At 42.4% G+C, this 19,667-nt stretch overlaps 1 protein-coding gene and 1 long non-coding RNA gene across 4 annotated transcripts in view; one reads left to right on the top strand and one right to left on the bottom strand.

The window, feature by feature from the left end:
• Nucleotides 1-9,721, top strand: part of LOC126981094 (uncharacterized) — a 57,234-nt gene extending 47,513 nt beyond the window's left edge. Inside the window, exons 2-3 of the long non-coding RNA XR_007733735.1 lie at nt 8,178-8,278; nt 9,549-9,721. This is a non-coding gene — a long non-coding RNA (uncharacterized LOC126981094). The remainder of the gene's footprint in view (nt 1-8,177; nt 8,279-9,548) is intronic.
• A 481-nt stretch (nt 9,722-10,202) lies between these two features.
• LOC126981086 (FERM, ARHGEF and pleckstrin domain-containing protein 1-like) overlaps nt 10,203-19,667 on the bottom strand; it is a 265,700-nt gene continuing 256,235 nt past the window's right edge. For all 3 annotated transcript variants that reach the window (XM_050831776.1, XM_050831778.1, XM_050831777.1), the window contains 10 exons: nt 19,506-19,587; nt 19,054-19,240; nt 17,930-18,042; nt 17,612-17,752; nt 17,196-17,347; nt 16,863-16,990; nt 16,538-16,716; nt 15,863-15,970; nt 15,287-15,411; nt 10,203-12,280 (listed from right to left, as the gene is read on the bottom strand). In XM_050831776.1, the coding sequence (XP_050687733.1) occupies nt 12,160-12,280; nt 15,287-15,411; nt 15,863-15,970; nt 16,538-16,716; nt 16,863-16,990; nt 17,196-17,347; nt 17,612-17,752; nt 17,930-18,042; nt 19,054-19,240; nt 19,506-19,587 (1,336 nt within the window). In that variant the 3' untranslated portion in view covers nt 10,203-12,159. The remainder of the gene's footprint in view (nt 12,281-15,286; nt 15,412-15,862; nt 15,971-16,537; nt 16,717-16,862; nt 16,991-17,195; nt 17,348-17,611; nt 17,753-17,929; nt 18,043-19,053; nt 19,241-19,505; nt 19,588-19,667) is intronic.

Here is a 19,667-nt window from a genome sequence, read left to right as displayed (position 1 = left end):
CACCACCACCACCACCACCACTACCACCACCACCACCACCACCACCACCACTACCACCACCACCACCACCACCACCACTACCACCACCACCATTACCATCACCAACAACAACAACCCACCAATCCCCCATCCCCGCCACCACCACCATCACCACCACCACCACCATCACCACCACCACCACTACCACCACCACCACCACCACCACCACTACCACCACTACCATTACCATCACCAACAACAACAACCCACCAATCCCCCATCCCCGCCACCGCCACCACCACCATCCCCATCACCACCACCACCACCACCATCACCACCACCACCACCACCATCACCACCACCACCACCACCATCACCACCACCACCACCATCATCACCACCACTACCAACACCACCACCTTCATTTTCAGAACAATATATTACCACCGCTCTATAAAACATTCATCTTCACCACCACCACCACGCCCACCTTCACAATAAATTATCACCTCCCTTACTATAAATAATTGCCTCCGACATTAATCCCTCCTCCCATCACCACCACCATCACCACCACCACCACCACCATCACCACCACCACCACCATCACCACCACCACCACCACGCTGACACCGAAGATTATTAAATTAGTGAATTCTTCCGCACCTCGTTATTAATCGCTGCGCCAAGATGACAAGCGAACAGGTGACAAAATCGAATACCGGGTCTCTCGCCCCCCCTCCTTCCATCCTCAACCCCCCCCCCCCCAATCCCCGGTCCTCCCCACCCCATGCATCCTTCTCCTCCTCTCTTCCTCCTTTCTAATCCTCTCTAAGACATTTCCTCCATCCTCGGGCGCCATCCTGGGTCTCTCGCCTCCCCACCTTCCATCCTCAACCCCCCATCCTAATCCCCGGTCCTCCCCACCCCATGCATCCTTCTCCTCCTCTCTTCCTCCTTTCTAATCCTCTCTAAGACATTTCCTCCATCCTCGGGCGCCATCCTGGGTCTCTCGCCTCCCCACCTTCCATCCTCAACCCCCCGCCACCCCCAATCCCCGGTCCTCCCCACCTCATGCATCCTTCTCCTCTCCTCCTCCTTTCTAATCCTCTCTAAGACATTTCCTCCATCCTCGTTCGCCATCTTCCATTCCTCATATCTCCTTTATTCATCATCTTCCTCGTCGCTCTTTCCTAATCCCTTTCTTCCTCTCCCGACACTTTCTTCTCTCTCCCTTGCCTTCCTTCTTCCCTCCTTAACACCCTTCCTTCCCCGGCATTCATCCCCTGCGCCCTGCCTGCCGTCAATAAGGCTCTGCTATTCTCACGCTAAATTGAAATGCGGGTATCCTTCCTTTTCCCATTACATATTTAAAAGAGGTGGAGGGATCCCTCAGGCCTTATCACCTTCTGCAGGTACGGGGTGAGAGGCAGGAAGGAGGCAGCAGGACGGCAGGGAACGCGTCTGGGGGTTACTGTATGTGTGCCGGAATTGCCTTACGCGGAGGTGGATTGCTACTCCCAAACCCCATCTTACGTCATCCCTATCTTCACTTTGCATGTCCTGCGAAGGAGGGACTGCTCACATCTCTCTCAGTCGTCCGTCCCTTCGCCTCAATTTCCTGGCCATCCGGAGCTTTTGTGTGCGTCTTGAATGGGAAGCTGTGAGCCACCACTCGTAATTTCATTTCCGCGGTCATCGGTATGGGTTCCGTCAAGAGCGCTCGGCTGGCGACCTCCTAACTGAATCTTGGTCGTCCGTTTGAAAGGGAATCGGAGAAAGCCTCCATATTGCCTTAGATACACCAAAGGCCGTCGAGGATCTAGAATTAATTTATTTTCCTCGCTGCAGCCTGTGGATTCAATCGCTCCCTCTCTCTTTTTTCATTCGTATCTTGCCTTTTGGTATTTGCTGTGGCTCATCTGTCGCTCACATCCTCTGTTCTTACGGGGTTACGGTGATTCAATCGCTCCCTCTCTCTTTTTTCATTCGTCTCTCATTCTGATATTTTCTGTGGCTCATCTGTCGCTCACATCCTCTGTTCTTACGGGGTTACGGTGATTCAATCGCTCCCTCTCTCTTCTTTCATTATATATCTTTCCCTTTGATATTTTCTGCGGGTCATCTGTCGCTCACATCCTCTGTTCTTACTGGGTTACGGTGTCACACGTCGCCTACCATGGTGCGTGTTCATGCCCAGCGACTCTCCTAACCACTTGCTTGCCCTGTGGTCTTGAGTGGTCTCCTCTTCGGCTTCGTTTACTCATCGCTCAGTAACGGTGCTGCCCAACACTCCATGCGCGTCCTTTCCCCCGAGTAGAGAGACTTCATAAATCTCATCTCCACGCAGCATGTTTTCTCGACACCATTTTCCGCACCAGAAAGTCAAAATTGCTTTAATGCCGCAGAGACAACTCCATCTCTCGTATGTCTGATTGAGTTCCATAAAGAAAGATGAAGGCCTTGTGTATGGAGTGAAGAGTTAGTTGTTCTATCTGTGCTTCTCCTTTCCTCCTTCTAAATCCAATGCCTTTATGATTACTGTCTCGTCCTGTGAATAATAACTTAACAGCACAAGATTAAATACATGTGTTAGATTTATTCACCATTCCTCTTATTATTTGATTTTAGCTATACTTGTAATTTTTAAGAAAACAGTGACATCTTTTTCATTACAAAATTCAGTAATAAAGAGACGAAGAATCTTTTCGTCGTCCTATGCATTCCTCGAATTGACTGGCAATGAACGAAGCAGAAATGTTGCAATCTTAGAACACCTGTTGCCGTAATTTTCCTTCATCCTCCGGTGCTGACAGTCTTCAGATAAGACGATGTCGTTTCTCTATTTCTCATCTCACCGCGCTGGTAAACTCGGAAAAGTGATTAGCATATTCATTTTTCCATTATTCCTCTGCCTCGCTTTTTAATAATTCTGCGGTGCTGGCAACCCTTGGAAAAATAACGTCTTAACATTATTTGCTTCACGTCGCTGGTAAACTCGCGGAAACAATGCACTTGGTATCTTCATTCTTTTTTCATATTCCTTTTCGAAGAGAAATTTACTTTTTTAAATGTTCCAGCAACGTTAAACTCAACGTCACTTTTAACATAATACCAATCAGAATATATTAATTTTCACTTTTTTTCATGTTTTTCAATAACTATTAACTCGTCATCAATCTTTTCACATTACAGTAGACTCATCCCCGATATATTCATATACCGAATAATACGTATTAAACTCGTCCTCAGTCTTCACCTTCATCAACAATAAACTAACATTCAATCTGTCTTATAAACTCATAAAACCAATACCTGCACTCTCTCCCTATAAAGTCTTCACCTTCATCAACAATAAACTAACATTCAATCTGTCTGATAAACTCATAAAACCAGTACCTGCACTCTCTCCCTATAAAGTCTTCACCTTCATCAACAATAAACTAACATTTAATCTGTCATATAAACTCATAAAACCAATACCTGCACTCTCTCCCTATAAAGTCTTCACCTTCATCAACAATAAGCTAACATTTAATCTGTCATATAAACTCATAAAACCAATACCTGCACTCTCTCCCTATAAAGTCTTCACCTTCATCAACAATAAACTAACATTCAATCTGTCTTACAAACTCATAAAACCAGTACCTGCACTCTCTCCCTATCGTTCTGCGCCGACAAACTCCAACATTTCACACCAAGACCGACGTTTTCGTTCCGTCTTCATTCCTTCACGCCGATCAACTAAAGTAAGCGATCAACATCTGCAGACATCCTTTGACAAACTCTACGCTCAAACCACGAATATGTTCACTACCTCAGCACTACACTAACACTAAACTCTAAAACAGACATCAGCATTTATTTTTTTTTATTTTTTTTTTCATCCATCTCCCTCATACGAGCCCGGCACTTTTAAAGAGGCATGTTGAGCCGCATCCAAAATAGATTCGCCAATTTGAGTTTTCTTCATTTTTTTTCCCAGCAGCGACGAATATTAAAAAAAAGATAGTTTCGATCATAAAACCCCTTTATACAAAATATTTGTCTTTAAAATCAATACTACTTTTTCATTACTGTTATTATTGTTATTATCATTAGTAGTAGTAGTAGTAGTAGTAGTAGTAGTAGCAGTAGTAGTGACAGTGCTAGCAGTAGTGGTAGTAGTAGTAGTAGTAGTAGTAGTAGTAGTAGTAGTAGTAGTAGTAGTAGTAGTAAGGTAGCATTAAGAGCAATTGCCCCATAATAATTATAAAAAAAGACACTCACCTTCCTCCTCTCTATCGTTTTCTCCCTCCTGCTCCTCCTCCTCCTCCCTTGCTGCTGTTGCTCTCCTATGCAAGTTTGTTCTGAGTAAACTATTTTGACAGAGCTTCTTTGAGATTCATGAATTCATACATACTTTTCTTCACGTTGCTCCGCCCCAACTCTCATACACACACACACACACACACACACACACACACACACACACACACACACACACACACACACACACACACACACACACACACACACACACACACACACACACACACACACACACACACACACACTTTCCATTTTTCTGTCCTTAATAATATATAGATGCTCAGAATATTGCCTCCGAGCCCCCGTCTAAGGGAGGTAGAAGGAATGTCCCAGATTAGACCCCCTTTCAGGCAGCGACCAAACGAGGTGAGTTGACAGCTCTTCCTACCTACTGTTTTTTTTTTTACCATACATCAAAATTCGCAGTCTTCATATTCCCGTTTTTGAAGGACACCATCCCTCCTCTAAGCCTCACATTTTCTTCCTAGCCTGAATGATTTTTCTCTGAACCGACTTGCAGTCATAATATCTACTGCTACCTATTACTTCAATTTCAATCCAAAGCTGGATGCTACATTTATACGTGCAGTGCCCACGACAGTGAATCTTTAGGTTTAGACTTTTCGGTCCTCGGTATTAGGATTAGTGAGCTCTTGTCCTAAACAGTGGCAAGGGAAGGGTTTCAAGTGTCATTTAGTCCTCGTGTTATTTTTTACACAGATGGAAACAAGCTCGGGGCAAATAATTGTTAGAATACACATACTTTCGAATAATAAACAAAGAAGCAGCCTATTAAAACTGCATCTTCAGATAATGTAGATATTAAGTACTTGCTCGTATATAGTAACCAAGGTGTTCGAAAAGAACAGTACAGGACAAACGTCTGCTCCAAAGTAAATCTTCAGAAATATTTGAGTGTGTATTGCTGAACCTTTGCATCAGAAACAAAAGGAAACTGCCCAAGAGGAGACGCAGCAACATGGGTTTGTTGGCCTTTTTGCTCACACTTACCTGATACAACAAGACTTCCCTGCGTCGCCCACGTGAAAACCTTGACCCTGACCCTGCCACCGTTCCATTAGGCAGCCTTGGGCAGCGTCCTCGCCGGCCTGTACTCGCCCTCTCCCAACCTGGCCAGCCGGCGCCTCGTGCAAGGCTAGAATATGTAGGGTTAGTCATCACCGCACACACCCAGCGAGGCTCATTACTGTCATGTTCATCCCGCCGAGGCAGAGAACCACAGTAATTTATTAACTATTACTCCAAAAAGTTTCTGATTACAACCGCGCTGGTAATTAAGCCGCGTGAGTGAGAGCCAGCACTGTGGTGTAAACAGCAGCCCGCTAGGGGAAAGTTGTTGTTCCACTCCTGCACTTAATCACTCTCCACACCCATCATCATCTCAGCCATGACACCTACGTGGGACCAAGGCGACGTGGGTGCTGTGCTCGGGGTTTCCAGTCTGTTGGGTGGGACAGACACGCCGCCGACGCCACGTTGTCGGTGCCGCGGGAGGTAAACTCGGCCCACCCACATGACCGTGATCACAGGCGCCGGCAATATCCGGGGAGGAATGGGAAGAGAGTAGTGGATAAATCAACTTTACGAGACTCCGTCACCAACCTGCTCAAAGAACTAGTGGAAAAGGTGTGTGCAGTGGCGGCCTCATTCTGTGTGTCACCACGAACGCCCGTGCTGCATAACAGTTATTGTTATTGTTACGATGCGCTCACGTCTCCATAACGCCCGCGCACCATACTGACGGACGGAGGGGCCAACGTGGCACGCTGGGCCTCGCAGAGCTAAGGTTGGCCCTCCTCCCCGGAGGCGGTCAGTCAAGTGCGTGTTTATTGCGCTGAAAAGCCCATATAGACTCCTCGGATTCAATAAAGCTTGAATATGCGTTGTAAGCGTCCGAAGAGGATGTTGTGAATGTTTTTCTTGTAACATTTCAGTCCTCTATATTCACTTCTCTCGGTAGATTTCAGTGGAGCCTGTAATGAAGTGGATGGTGTGGCGCCTCAGCCTGTCGAAATGGCGCGCTCAGCCCTTGGAATATGCAAAAATCTTGCATGAGTTAGCAGGCGTTTGTTTGGCCGCCACAAGAATTTGAAGCATTCCTTTTCTTTAATGTGTTAATGTTCTTGGGAAGAGGAGCCCAAGCATTATGGATGAGTGTGCCACACAAGTGTATAATGAGGTCCACACACTGACATGAATAGGCGTTGTAATGACAGCCAACACACCACGCATCATTATTATCGTCGTTAGTATCATGACCATCATCAGCACCATAATTTCTTCCGCCATTATAGTCTTGACTCACCACACACTTTGCATCATCATAATCATCATTAGTATCATTATCACCACCATCATCGTTATCATCATCATTACCATCACCATTATCGTCAACACCATCACTTCAGCCGTTAACGTAGTTCCCGCCAGGGCTGGAACAATTACACCGTGAACATTCAATTACTTACCTCCTTTTTTATTACACATAATTACATTTGGATATAGCAATTACATTACAATCATAATTACTGCAAAACAAATTAAATTATCATTACAATTCCTAATTCCTAAGTAAAAAATATTGTTTTGGTTAAGTGAAATGCTTACCGTAAATTGTGACTAGCAGAAATGAGGAGAAATAAAAACACAAAAACATAAAAAACTGACCTAATAGACTGGTAAATATTCAAACACTTATTTATAACATTTAATCAATAATGATGGAATGGGAAATAAAGCCTGTAAGCAGCTCGCGTGATTGTCGAGAGGGTTGAACGTCGACGTTGAATCCTCTCTCCAAGACCTTCACCCGGCGATCAGTGTACGAAGGTCTTGGAAAAAATTAACTGAATCGCGCCGCCGGGACACGAGCACTCGGACTGAGGCCGTGAGTGGAGGCGGTTTGATGCTGGCTGCTTCCAATTAGCTGACGGCCTGCCACCGGAACACCAAATAAGGCCTGGGCCCGTATCCTCACGAGCTATTAACTTTTACCCTTAAAGTTACTATCAAAGTTAATAGTTTCAACTTATTAAGAGTAACAGGTATCCTCGTCAACTTCGAGTGTAAGTATTAGCAAATCCGACAGTGTTATACGAGCAGCCCAACGCTCCTCCTGTAGCGCTCCCTTTCACGATTACAATAAACTTGAAAATTGCCTCATATGTTAATCATTTGAAATTACCCTAATTTAATTTTCCCTTTCAATTAATTACATTACAATTTAGTTACATTTACACTTACTCTAACACTACTAGAGTCCCAACCTGCCACACACTGCATCATCATCGTCATCACCATAATCACCATCGACACACACACGCACACACCATCATAATCATCCTCATCACCATTACCAGCATTATCACCATCATCATCACCATCACTCCTACCGTCACTGTAGTCCCACCCCGCCACGCACCACGTACCATCATCACCATCATCATCATCATCACCACCATTATCATCATCACCACCATCATCATCATCACCACCATCATCACCACCACCACCACTACCACCACCATCATCATCATCATCACCACCACCACCACCATCATCACCACCACCATCATCATCACCACCACCACCATCATCACCCACATCATCATCATCACCATCACTCCAGCCCTCATCGTCGTCCCAGCCCCGCGCATCTTTCCCGCCCGTCCCCCCCCCCCCCCACACACACACACACACACACACACATACACACACACCGGCGCTGCTGACAACCTCGGCCCCGGCTCTGCTTGTCCCTCAGGCCCCACAAGATCGAGGCCGCGGCTGAAAAGTTGAAAGTTGGAAAAATAATACGCGACCTTGGTTCATGCATTTCATTTCGCAAACTTCTTTCATTTCAGCGTGTCAGTCGTCGGCTCCGGCAGCCAGCCCTACCGATGTCTGGCCCCGCGCTTTTTCATTTCTCGGCCTGAATCTTTTATCCTCTCGCTGCTTCTTGGAGGTGCTCTTGTCTTTTTTTTTTTTTGTTGTTGTTGTTGTTGTTGATCTTGTTAGTTTTCTTTTTGTATTTCTTGTTGTGTTTGTGTTTTTGTTATCTTATCAATTATTATTGTTATTATTATCATTATTATTATTATTATTATCATTATCATTATTACTATTACTATCATTATTAGTATATCTATTATTATTATAATCATCATTATTATAATTATTATCATGATCATTATTATTATCATTATTAATTTTATCATCTTCATTATCTCGGTCCGCACTTGACAGGTGGAGAAAAAAGATTTTTTGAAGCATTGTAGGAAACTAAGTTCCTTCTGTTCCATTTAGAAATGACAGCAAAATCAGAGGTTGTGTTCTGTAGTAGCCTTCTCAGAGGCCAATTTTATAGCCTTCACATTCTTGTTGCTGTATTATTTCAACAGAGTCATACAGGGCTGGGTATTTCTCTATTTCGCTTACCCACAATAAGTTTTAGTAGAGCCATTCTGTTAACTGACTAGACCCGAGCCTTGCACGTTCAACAATGCCAGTCAATCCACCGCTGCTGCCATGAAGTGGCCTATGTGCTGGCTGTCATTTAGATTAATGAGTTCCATCCATGTGCACCATTGGCAAGCCACAGGGGTGGGGGGTGGGGGGTAAAATGGACCTCATCATCACTTTTTTTGTGTGTGGCTGCCTCTAAAAGGTGGCTCATGTGTGGCCTCTATAAAAAAAATATATAAAAGAAACATTCATTCCATTTCTCACCACGAAAAAGTGGCAGCTATCATCCACTGAGAAGTGACCCGTGTGAGGGACCATAATGGAAAGTTTATCTTTCCCTAAACTGCTGCTTCTGTAAAATGAATAACTTTGACTTCCTCAGAGAGTGTTGTGCACCTTTCAGTGACCTCAGTATAAGGAAACTAATTCATTTTTAGCACTGCAGTATCTCATTTGAGGAAATGAATTGGTAATGTTCCTCCTCAAAAAGAGTCTCCTTTGAGAAACTGTTAAAGAAAAATATCTTGGATATTTACTCTGATGCTGCATCCTGAATGGGAGTAATGGAGCAAGCTTTTGTGTTGGCCGATGACATCATGTCGTTGCAATAAACTTCTATGCATCACCAGTGCAGCTGCTAATTATTGCCATTACTGTTGGATTTGCTTGCTGCAGATTTAAAGACAGACCACCTGTGTGGATAGAAAGTATCATCGACTTCAGTCTTTTTGTATAATTCTGTGTAATTAATGGTTGCTAATACTTTTCAGGGGAAGTTGGGTGCTTGATGCCAGATAGTGCTGAAGAAATGGAAGAAGACTGCCTGGAAATAGAGGAAAAAAAGGCACAGACAGCACTTGCCAGGACGGCTCTGGGGAGAGTATGCATTCAGCCTCCTCCCTCTCCATTGGGAATGTCAGGTCTGAATGCCATCCATCTCTCTTTAGATTGGTAAGTGAATGCATGCAGATGTATGCTTATATTACTCATGCCTACTCATTTGCTAAGAAATATATAGGGAGTAAGTAGGTGGCCACTGCCAAAAAGGGAGTAAACCACTCCCAGTGAGGAATATATACAAAGGCATTTTCCTTATTTTCACCAAAGAGAAGCTCAGTAGATAAAGACAAAGTCTCTTTCTTGCCACAACAAACTACAGACATGTGACACACCATTTTCTCAAAATTTCTCTAAATTTATCTCTCCTCTAAACCTCACCTTTTCTTCCTAAATGAAGCACAGGTTTCTGAAGCTACTAAAATATTGTAGAAACACTCCCACAATCATAATTCAGAGACTTAAGCCAGAAATGGAAGAGCTTTGACAAATTTGCAGACTAGAAAATCTTAATCAGTTCTTAAGATAGTGAAATTGAGACCTGCCATTAGATACTAAAACATTCTGTGTGGATATGAAAGCATGTGCACAGTCTAATTGTTTATTGAAATAATACAGGATTTTTAGGTGGTAAGGCAGCATGAAGGCAATGTAAATCATAGAAAAAAATATAAATGGTAGAGGTTACAATGTTTGAGCACAGTGATACGCCTATGAATAAACAAAATGGGTTTCGTATGGGAGAGGTACAATAAATTTTCTGAGCCAACATTCAACACACTATCTCATAATCTGAAAACGACTCATAAATAGATATTTCTTTGTGATAACAATTATGTTTAACACCGTTCTGCTCTTACCTCAGATACATTTGAAATTTCCTCCAACTTTAGAAATGTACAGAAAATTTCAGGAGGAAATATCAAAGAACAATGACATCAACAAAGAATTTTCTTGACATCAACTCACATGAAAGTCATAAGGGTTTCTTCTTCCACACAGCAAACCAATTCTGAGATGTGCTAGGCATGACAACTGTTCCCAGAGTGCAAGTAATTCACATGTTAGATGGCACAGATAACTACCATACATTAGAGGGGGATCACTTCTAACCTACCGAGTCACAACATTTTAGATACCATTCAGATTAAGGAAAGTGTGAAAACCTGGTTATCAAACATGAAAAAGGTCTTCAAAGATTCTTAAACACAAAAAAATGAGCAACAAATAAATACGAGTTACACAACCTATGCCTGACAGTCATGTCACCATTTCATGTTGCCAAACGACCACCAATAAAAGAGATTCTGCAAAGTTTAGTTGCACCATGACTTTGTATGACAGTACCTTCCATAATGTACTTATGCAAAATATTCTCAAGGCAAATATTTAGAAAAAGTACATGAATGATAAAAAAAAATCAGTATATATATATAGAACTTTTTTTCTTTCTTTCCATTGTGTTGCTCGTTGAGGCCAGTTCTTCGCTAGCAATGCTGTGCCCCAAGCAGAGTAATCTAAACACTGGGAATTGCATATTCTGTCACATTTCTCTCACATCAGACTATTGTAAAATGAGTGATATGCTTACCTCTTTAAAGTAAATGACTTTATTAAAAGTTGATATATCTCTACCCCACTACACAATATTGTTATGGGGGCAACTAACACTTGCTTAGGGATGATATATAGCCTTTTTTACTCTATAAATTACACATTTTCTTCAGTACTATTTACATGCTATTAACACTAAAACATTTACTTCATATCAGAAAATCCCATTTGTGAGGCTTTGTATAAAAGACATGTTAAAATTAAGCTACAGTACTATGGCCAGATCAGCTGACAATGGTGAGTAGCATTAAATTAAAGGGACAGTTTGTTTACAGATAAGATTTGGGGACCTTCACCTCGGAGGTTTGGGTGACAGCCTGGGAGGGAACCTTGCGGCAGTGGTGCATCTTTTGGCGGCGAGGTTGGTGCTCCCCCTCAGGTGGCTAAGGCACAGGCAGCCAGCTGTGATTGGCTGCACATCAACTAGTGACAGCACCACTGACTGGTTAGAGGGAGTTTCTGCACTGCATCCCAGATGCAAAGATGGTGCAACACAATCTATGCAGGTTCATGATATCAGCATGTTGAGAAATGTTGACTAACACACAACCAACACTATTTTATACATTCATGTGCATCAAAGATTAATTTAATTAGAATATATTCTAGTATTTTTTTATTTGTAAAATAGTCATAAAACAGGCTTTCAGTAATAAAAATTTATAGCTTTCTTTTATAAGTTAAAATTATTTAGGTTGCTGCTCATCTCATATACTTAAATTATTTTTTGCATGAACCTATAAACTTTCTATTTCACAGAGTAGGCGTGCACCAGATAGCACTTAACAAATTACAAAAATTTGTGTATCAAACAAGTCCAATTCAACTTAATAAAGACTGGCTATTATAATTATTGCTTTAATGTTAAATTTCTCAGTAAAGTAGTAGGTTAAAGCTTAAGACATGAAAGCAATCACCTGATCTTTCAAATTAAAGCCTAATGCTCTCATTTTCATTTTCATGATGACTTGATGCAAAACTTCGAGAAGAATTCTGCGTTGCTGTTGATATTACTTCCATCCAGCGGGAGAACGTGAATTCAGATTCAGCTCTGGAAAAGGTAAAAAGAAGTTGGTTCTGAAGGTGCTCTACTCCCATAACATAATTCTGAAGATATTATACAAGACAGCATGGCATTCACTGTGCAATGCTGACCATTTTTACATTCAGGGCACTTGGTGACTAATTCCTGATCAGTTCTAATATTTACATGGTACTGATTATTACAATTGATTACTTCCAAATCCATACCAGGGCGGGACACATGACTTGTGCTCCAAACACTATCGTCACCTTCATGAACAAAGTGCCCAAGTCATCTTTTCTACCTTTTGGAAAAAAAACAAAATATATATATATATATATATATATATATATATATATATATATATATATATATATATATATATATATATATATATATATATATATATATATATATATATATATATATATATATATATATATATATATATATATATATATATATATATATATATATATATATATATATATAAAAAAACAGGAAGAGAGAACAGGTCATTTTAAAGCCACAGATGAAGCCTTATAATTGGCTGAGCTCTGGAAACACACTTGTGATTCGCTGGGAGTCCAACGATGTCATCGCCAGCGTTCACCCAGTCAGCAACCTCGTTGCCTTCGGGCAGTGTCACAATGGCCGTTTTCTTCTAACTGTTGTGGCTACTGGCAACTCCCGTGCTCCCATCTGGGAGCAAGTTGTCGGTTGTCCGTAAGCTGGTGTCACACTGGGCCTTTTTCTTCCCACTGCATTGGCGGCAGCTTGGACAACCGGCAAATCCAACTTTTCCGGATGTGCGTCACACACGGCCCAGGTCGGTTGCCCGTATCCACATCCACAATGTAAACAAAGCACTTGCCCTGTATCGACATGGCGTCATCTGCTAAGGTAAGGGCTGCTGCAGCTTGTGCTGCCATTACCCAAGTTATGGACTTGTTGCATCAGTTAAATGGCAGGAAGAAGCTGCTGTGGGTGTGGCGTGTCTGTGGGTCCTCTGTGCCAGTTCTCATTGTCACCATTGCGCATGAGCGACCAACCCATCCATCTAGACTCCGACCACATAAACACGTGGATCGAGTAACAACAAAGACACACACACACACGCATGAACACACCAGACTCATCATGAACCATGGCAGATGTTTCTCACAAACAAAAATGGCTTCCCCATTTCCTAAAGTGTGTTTGAACTTATTTGGTGAGTGGTTCATACAAACCAAACATACCCAAAGGCAAGAAAAGAGCAGTGTTAAAGACGACTGCTCTCTTCTTGCCCAGAGCTAGGAGGTTTGGTTCATGTGAGCCACTCACCAAATACGTTCTAACACACTCAAGAAATGGTGAACTCTTTTCTGTTTGTCAGAAACATCTGCAATGGTTCCTAATGAGTCTGGTGTGTGTGTGTTTGTTGTTATTCGATCTATGTGTTTATGTGGTTGAGTCAAGATGGGTGGGTTGGCCGTGCGCATGCAGTGGTGACAATGAGAACTGGAATGGAGGAACCACAGGCATGCCACACCCACCACTGTTTCTTCCTTCCATTTAACTGCAGCAACAAGTCCATAACTTGGGTTATGGCAGCACAACCCACAACAGCCCTTCCTTTAGCAAACGACGCCATGTTGATACAGGGCAAGTGCTTTGTTTACGTTGTGGATGTGGATACGGGCAACCGACCTTGGCCGTGTATGACGCACACCAGGAAAAGTTGGAGTTGCTGGTTGCCCTAGATGGCACCAACGCGGTGGGAAGAAAAAGCACTGTGTGACACCAGCTTACGAATAACCGTGAACTCGCTCCTGATTGGGCGTACGGGCATTACCCGTAGCCACAATGGTTAGACGAAAATGGCCATTGTGATACCGCCTTAAGGCAGTGAAGCCACTGATAGGGTGAGCGTCGCCGATGAAGTCATCGGACTCGTAGCAAATCACAAGCATGTTTTCAGAATTGTCAGCCAATCGTAAGGCAGCTGCCTTCAACTGTGGCTTCAAAACGACCCTTTCTCTCTCTCTCTCTCTTGCCATAGCCACAATGTTTGGAGAAAAACGTCCAGTGTGATACTACCTTTAAAGATAGCGTGCGTGACGGCGATGGTAAGTAGACGTGACCCGTACGTGTCAAAGCAGCGCGAAACTCGGGGTGGTAAGAATTTAGAACTCTCCGCGAAACTCAAGAGGGTACTGTATACATACATACATACATACATACATACAGTACCCTCTCAAGTTTCGCGATCCACGAGTTTCGCGGAGAGTTCTAAATTCTTACCACCCCGAGTTTCGCACTGCTTTGACACATACGGGTCACGTCTACTTACCATCAGCGTCACGCACAGGGTTCGATTCTCCAGCCGGGTGAAGGTAAGTTGGGTTTATCTTCTTTCACATGTAGCCCCTGTTCACCTAGCAGTGAGCAGGTACACGACGTAAAGCGAAGAGTTGTGACCTCGTTGTCACAGTGTGTTGTGTGTGAGTGGTCTCAGTTCCCCCCAAAGATCGGTACCTTGAGCTCTGTGCTCTTCCGTAGGGGAACGGCTGGCTGTCTCGAGAGAGACCCGCAGCAGACCAAGAGGTGAATTACACGCACACACACACACTACAGCTAGGTAAATACACATGTCTCTCGTCTCTCTCAAACTCTCTCAATCTCTCTTTCTCAAACTTTGAGAGAGTTTGAGAGAGAGATAAACCCAACTTATCTTCACCCGGCCGGAGAATCGAACCCCGGTCCTTCTGGTTGTGAGGCAGACGCTCTATCCACTGAGCTACCTTGCTGAGAGAGAGAGAGAGAGAGGTGTGGTGTGTTGTGTTGTGTGTCCTCATTTCTGTGTTTATGCATGTGTATGTGTAAGCGCCTGTGCCTGTACATGCACATGTGCGTGTGTGCGTGTGCATACGCAATGAGTATAATCAAATATTAAAAAAAAAAAAGTGTGTGTACCTGCAGACTGTGGTCCAAAAATGTCAACAAACTACCCATCTCTTATATATATTATGGTAACTCTAAATTACCTACCTAAAGAAGTACACATGGTTTTTGAACTGCAGTTTAAATACAAATTCCTTCTGGATCTGGTCATCCTCTCCAGGCGTGGTGATGACATAGCCAAGCAGTGGCAGGGAAGCTAGTGGGAAGTCATCCTGTAAGGAGGAGGAACAGGTCAAGATACACAAAGTGGTGATACCAGTCACTTAATTATTATACTTTGCCAATAGCACACCAATCACTGGGTCTGAGGAAAACTCAATTTGAATGGAAGATAAACATGATTCAGCATTTGATTATGTTGCAGGGAGTATAAAGCGAGTGCAATCATAAGTGTGACCCAAGGCCAACCTGTATGACAACCTGGCGTTGCCAAAAATCTCTTCAAGTCATAAGTAACAATGTAAAATGAAATATGTGAGTTGAGGAATTCTTCAGAAATGTTAACTCCAGAAATCAATAATTATACTCATATTTATCAAACATCTAGCCTGAAGATTTTTGGCTCACTTTGGTCAAATCAATAACTGCTTCTTTCACCTCCTTTGTCACTTTTATTATGGCTAACTAAAAAATAAATAAATCTCTGAAAAGTCAATGGCTCACCTGGAAAGTCTTGTAGAAGAATAAACAAAAGTTTGTGAACACGACCCACAGCTTCTGCCATCCCATGCTGTTTTTAAATTTGCGCAAGAGGTATCCACTCAGCTGATTCTGCAATTAAACCAATAAGAGTGTTATCCGAGAACTTGTTATATAGAAATATGCACTTATGCAGTGAATGTAATATTTCTTCCAACAAATCAACATATGCAGCAAATGTGCACATATGTGGTAAGCACAGCAGGTGGCAGCCAAGTGGTCAGCGCATGGAACCATAATAAGTTGTCTGATGATAAATATCGGATTCAAGCAAGCCCGGCCTACTATGAGACCCACTTCTGTTTATCATTGGCCATTTCCTTCCTCCTCAACTGGATCCTAAAACACAACATGGTAGTTTTCAACACTTATTTTTCTTTTGTACAGGTACTATGTAATTTCCCTGTTCCCATTGTCAATCACTACCCCACTTTAAGGAATACTACATAAACTTACAGTACTTTAAACTTTAACTACACTTTCTTTGAGCAGAAAAATTTCTTCCTACCCTAACCTACAATTTTTCTTCAAAGTCAGCATACCATTGTCTTAGAAATAGGATAAGTGACCTAAGAGTTAGGAATTTAATTCAGATATAAAATATCATGGAAGCTGCAGTTACATAAGGACCACTCTCACCTGCACTGCGAGTGAATAGTCATGTGCAGACACACTAGTGGCTCGGTGCCAACAAACATGGACAGTAGTGTTGGATCGCTGCTGCGGCGAGGCGCCCTTCTCTCCAAGGCCACGCATGGCGGTCAGACTGTCATCCAGGGCACTGCCATCACTGCGATCCAGAACTTCATCTGAGGAGCCTAGGGCAAAATGTGGAGTTAAAACCTTTCCTTAATAAAATTTCAAGAAATAGATTTTTCATCAAAATACTCTCAATAACATATGAATTGCTAAACACAGCTGAAGGTGCAGCTTAGAATAAGGAAAGATATGTTTATCAACTTACTTATGGACTTCAAGGACAGGTAGTGGAAGGCATCATCTGGCCGTGTCTTAGCTTGGTTGATGGCGGTGGTTAGGTCTTCTAGCCACTTAGTTTTTTCCTCCTCTCCATTTGCTGCTACCATCAAAGCCCTAAAGAATTGCAAAGGTTAAGAAATACACCAATAATTTTCTTCCTTCACTTTTGTATAACTATGTTAAACAATACTACAATGTCACATAATGCGGGATATCCCCCCAAACTTGCCACATCTCTGAAACATTAAAATAAATGTCACACCAAACCAAACTAAAACTGTACATCTTTTTAGTACTGTTTGATGCGTTCATGACATACCTGTTCCCACCATATATGGTGAAGCAGTTTGAGGCTCCCATACGGCTCTCGGTCTCCTCTACCATCACCCCACGCAGAGGCAGTTGGCCGTGCACCTTGAATTGCAGCACTGGAGTGGTAGTGCGGTTGGTATACAACAAAACATCGTTGAACTGAAAAAAATTACCCTGTAAGCCTCTCTCCTTTGTCCATGAAACTTTGCAGTGTTCCCAATCAGGGAAGCATAAAAACTCAAGAGACAGCACATGCATACAGCTGTTTAAAATATATAGATGTAATGAAACATACATCTTGAACCTTCAAATGAATGACTGGCATATATAAAATCTTAATAGGTAACATGCACAAAGAAAGTATAGAGCAAAGCACAACCCCTCACCCACACTTTCCACTCAGACCACTACAATGTTCCTTACCAGGAAGAACATGCGCTGCTGGTAACCTTTCCGTGACAGCTTCTGCAGACATCCTTCCCGCAGGAACTCTCGGCCAGGCTGGATTAAGTTGTCAATACCAACAAGGTCTCGCTGCAGCTCCACCAGTTTGACTAAATTCTCCTGAAGCATAAACATTATTGTATTGATTCACACTCCTCTTGAAAATACATATACATGCACTTATTTCTGATCATGCAGCATTAAAAATACACCTGAACCACCCACACCATATTACCCACTGACCAGTAATGATGTAAGATTCTTCATTATTTCTATACAAGCTAAACACACACTTACAGAGGCTGTGAGGCGAGAAGTCATGCTCTTGATGATCTGGCCCAGCTTGGCCTTGGCTGTCATACACTCCCGGTAATCATGATGGTTGGCACTGCCATAGTGCTTCACCAAGCCTGAGAAGGACCAGGAAGAGATTGTAGCCATAAAACAGATTAAAAGAATTCCATTATATTTTGAGTTACACATCAAAGTCTGACTGGCTAGGTGTTTGTCCAGATGATAAAGGTAAATTTGGGCATTTACACTAAATTTCAGATTTCCTCATGTGCTCCACCCTGTCATGCTGTCCTCTATTACTTTCCTCATCTGTCGCTCTCAAGAAGTCTCTCGCCCTGAGTTTCTTGTCACTCCCATCACCTCAAAACATTTGCTTTCCTTTGAAAAATAGATTGGAACCTTTCATTCATTATTTCAGCTTGCATTACTACTTCTTCAAAGACCCTTCCCTTCCTTTTTAGTGTATCAATTTTCTCTTTGAACTTTAAATTACCATTGACAACAGCAAGTTTATCCTTCCACTTGCTAACTATCCCCCGGGAACTTTTAGATCAAACCTGGCGACAATGAGGGGCTTGGTGAGTCCTGACACACTCACCCTTGAGCAACTAGTACCTTTTATAAGGAAGGACTAGGTGCCATATCATTATTAACATGCATTGGCACATGGTTCTTGAACCCATAGCATTCATATAAAGGCAGGTTTGCGGCAATGTAACTTGACTGAGGCACAGAAATGGAAACGAGACTTTAACCTGGTAGCAGAGGGGATCATGTTCAGCTCCAAGTGAGAAAAATGAGAAAAAATCACCCCTCACACAAACCATTTCATAATATATATCAAAGCATTTGTGATCAGATTATGTATCATCTATTTTGGGAGGTTTAAATCATGGCACAAATTTGGCCCGTCATTGCTACCGGGTTAAAAGGTTTTCACCCACCACAGGCCAGAGATATGGAGATGAGCATCATGGCCACGAGCATTTACAGTGTATGCTCCCAACTTTACCTTTACCTCCATATAGTCCCAGGATGTACAGCAAACTGTCCTATAGGTTAATGAACTTCCTTTCAAAATGACTAATGTTGCTGCCAAAACCAAAGTGTGGAAAAGAAATGCTCACGGTCCAGCAGAAGGTGGTAGTGTTGGAGGCGGTGTAGCGGTTTGAGGATGAAGGATGTCATTGGAAGATAACAAACTTTCTGCATCTCAAACTCCCGGTAAATCTGCTCAAAGCGGCGATTCTTGCGGAAAGATGATTCAAGTCCTTCCAAGATAGCGTAGTGGCCCTCTAGGTAATTTTCATACAGCTGGCAAACATAAAGATTATTAAGAATAGTTGAGCATAATGCAAAAGCTACTGTAAGGATGCATAATGATTTCATTTGAACCCAAACAGAAAATGATTCCCTAAACACTGAATTATGTAAGCATTAGTTTTACTGGGAGGCTGCTATGCTCTTCAGATGGTCGAATTCATAAACTGAATTTAAAAGCTGGAATTTCTGACTCCATATCCACAAGGAATATGAAAAAAGTGAAAAGAATTAGTCTCAATTATTTACAATCACATACCTTAATCATGCTCATATTTTTTAGCATGATGTCCCCTATCCTTTGAGATTCCATTTTGTTTGACCCACTGGCCCGTCCATCCCTAAAACATGAAGAAAATTGTATTAAAGGCAATATCTGGATAAAACATTCTTCTGAACAGTTCATTCCTTTCTTTGGTCC

The sequence above is a fragment of the Eriocheir sinensis genome, chromosome 46 (assembly GCF_024679095.1).
Source record: "Eriocheir sinensis breed Jianghai 21 chromosome 46, ASM2467909v1, whole genome shotgun sequence".
Classification (NCBI taxonomy): Eukaryota; Metazoa; Arthropoda; class Malacostraca; order Decapoda; family Varunidae; genus Eriocheir; species Eriocheir sinensis.
This window is presented reverse-complemented; position numbering and strand designations above follow the sequence as displayed.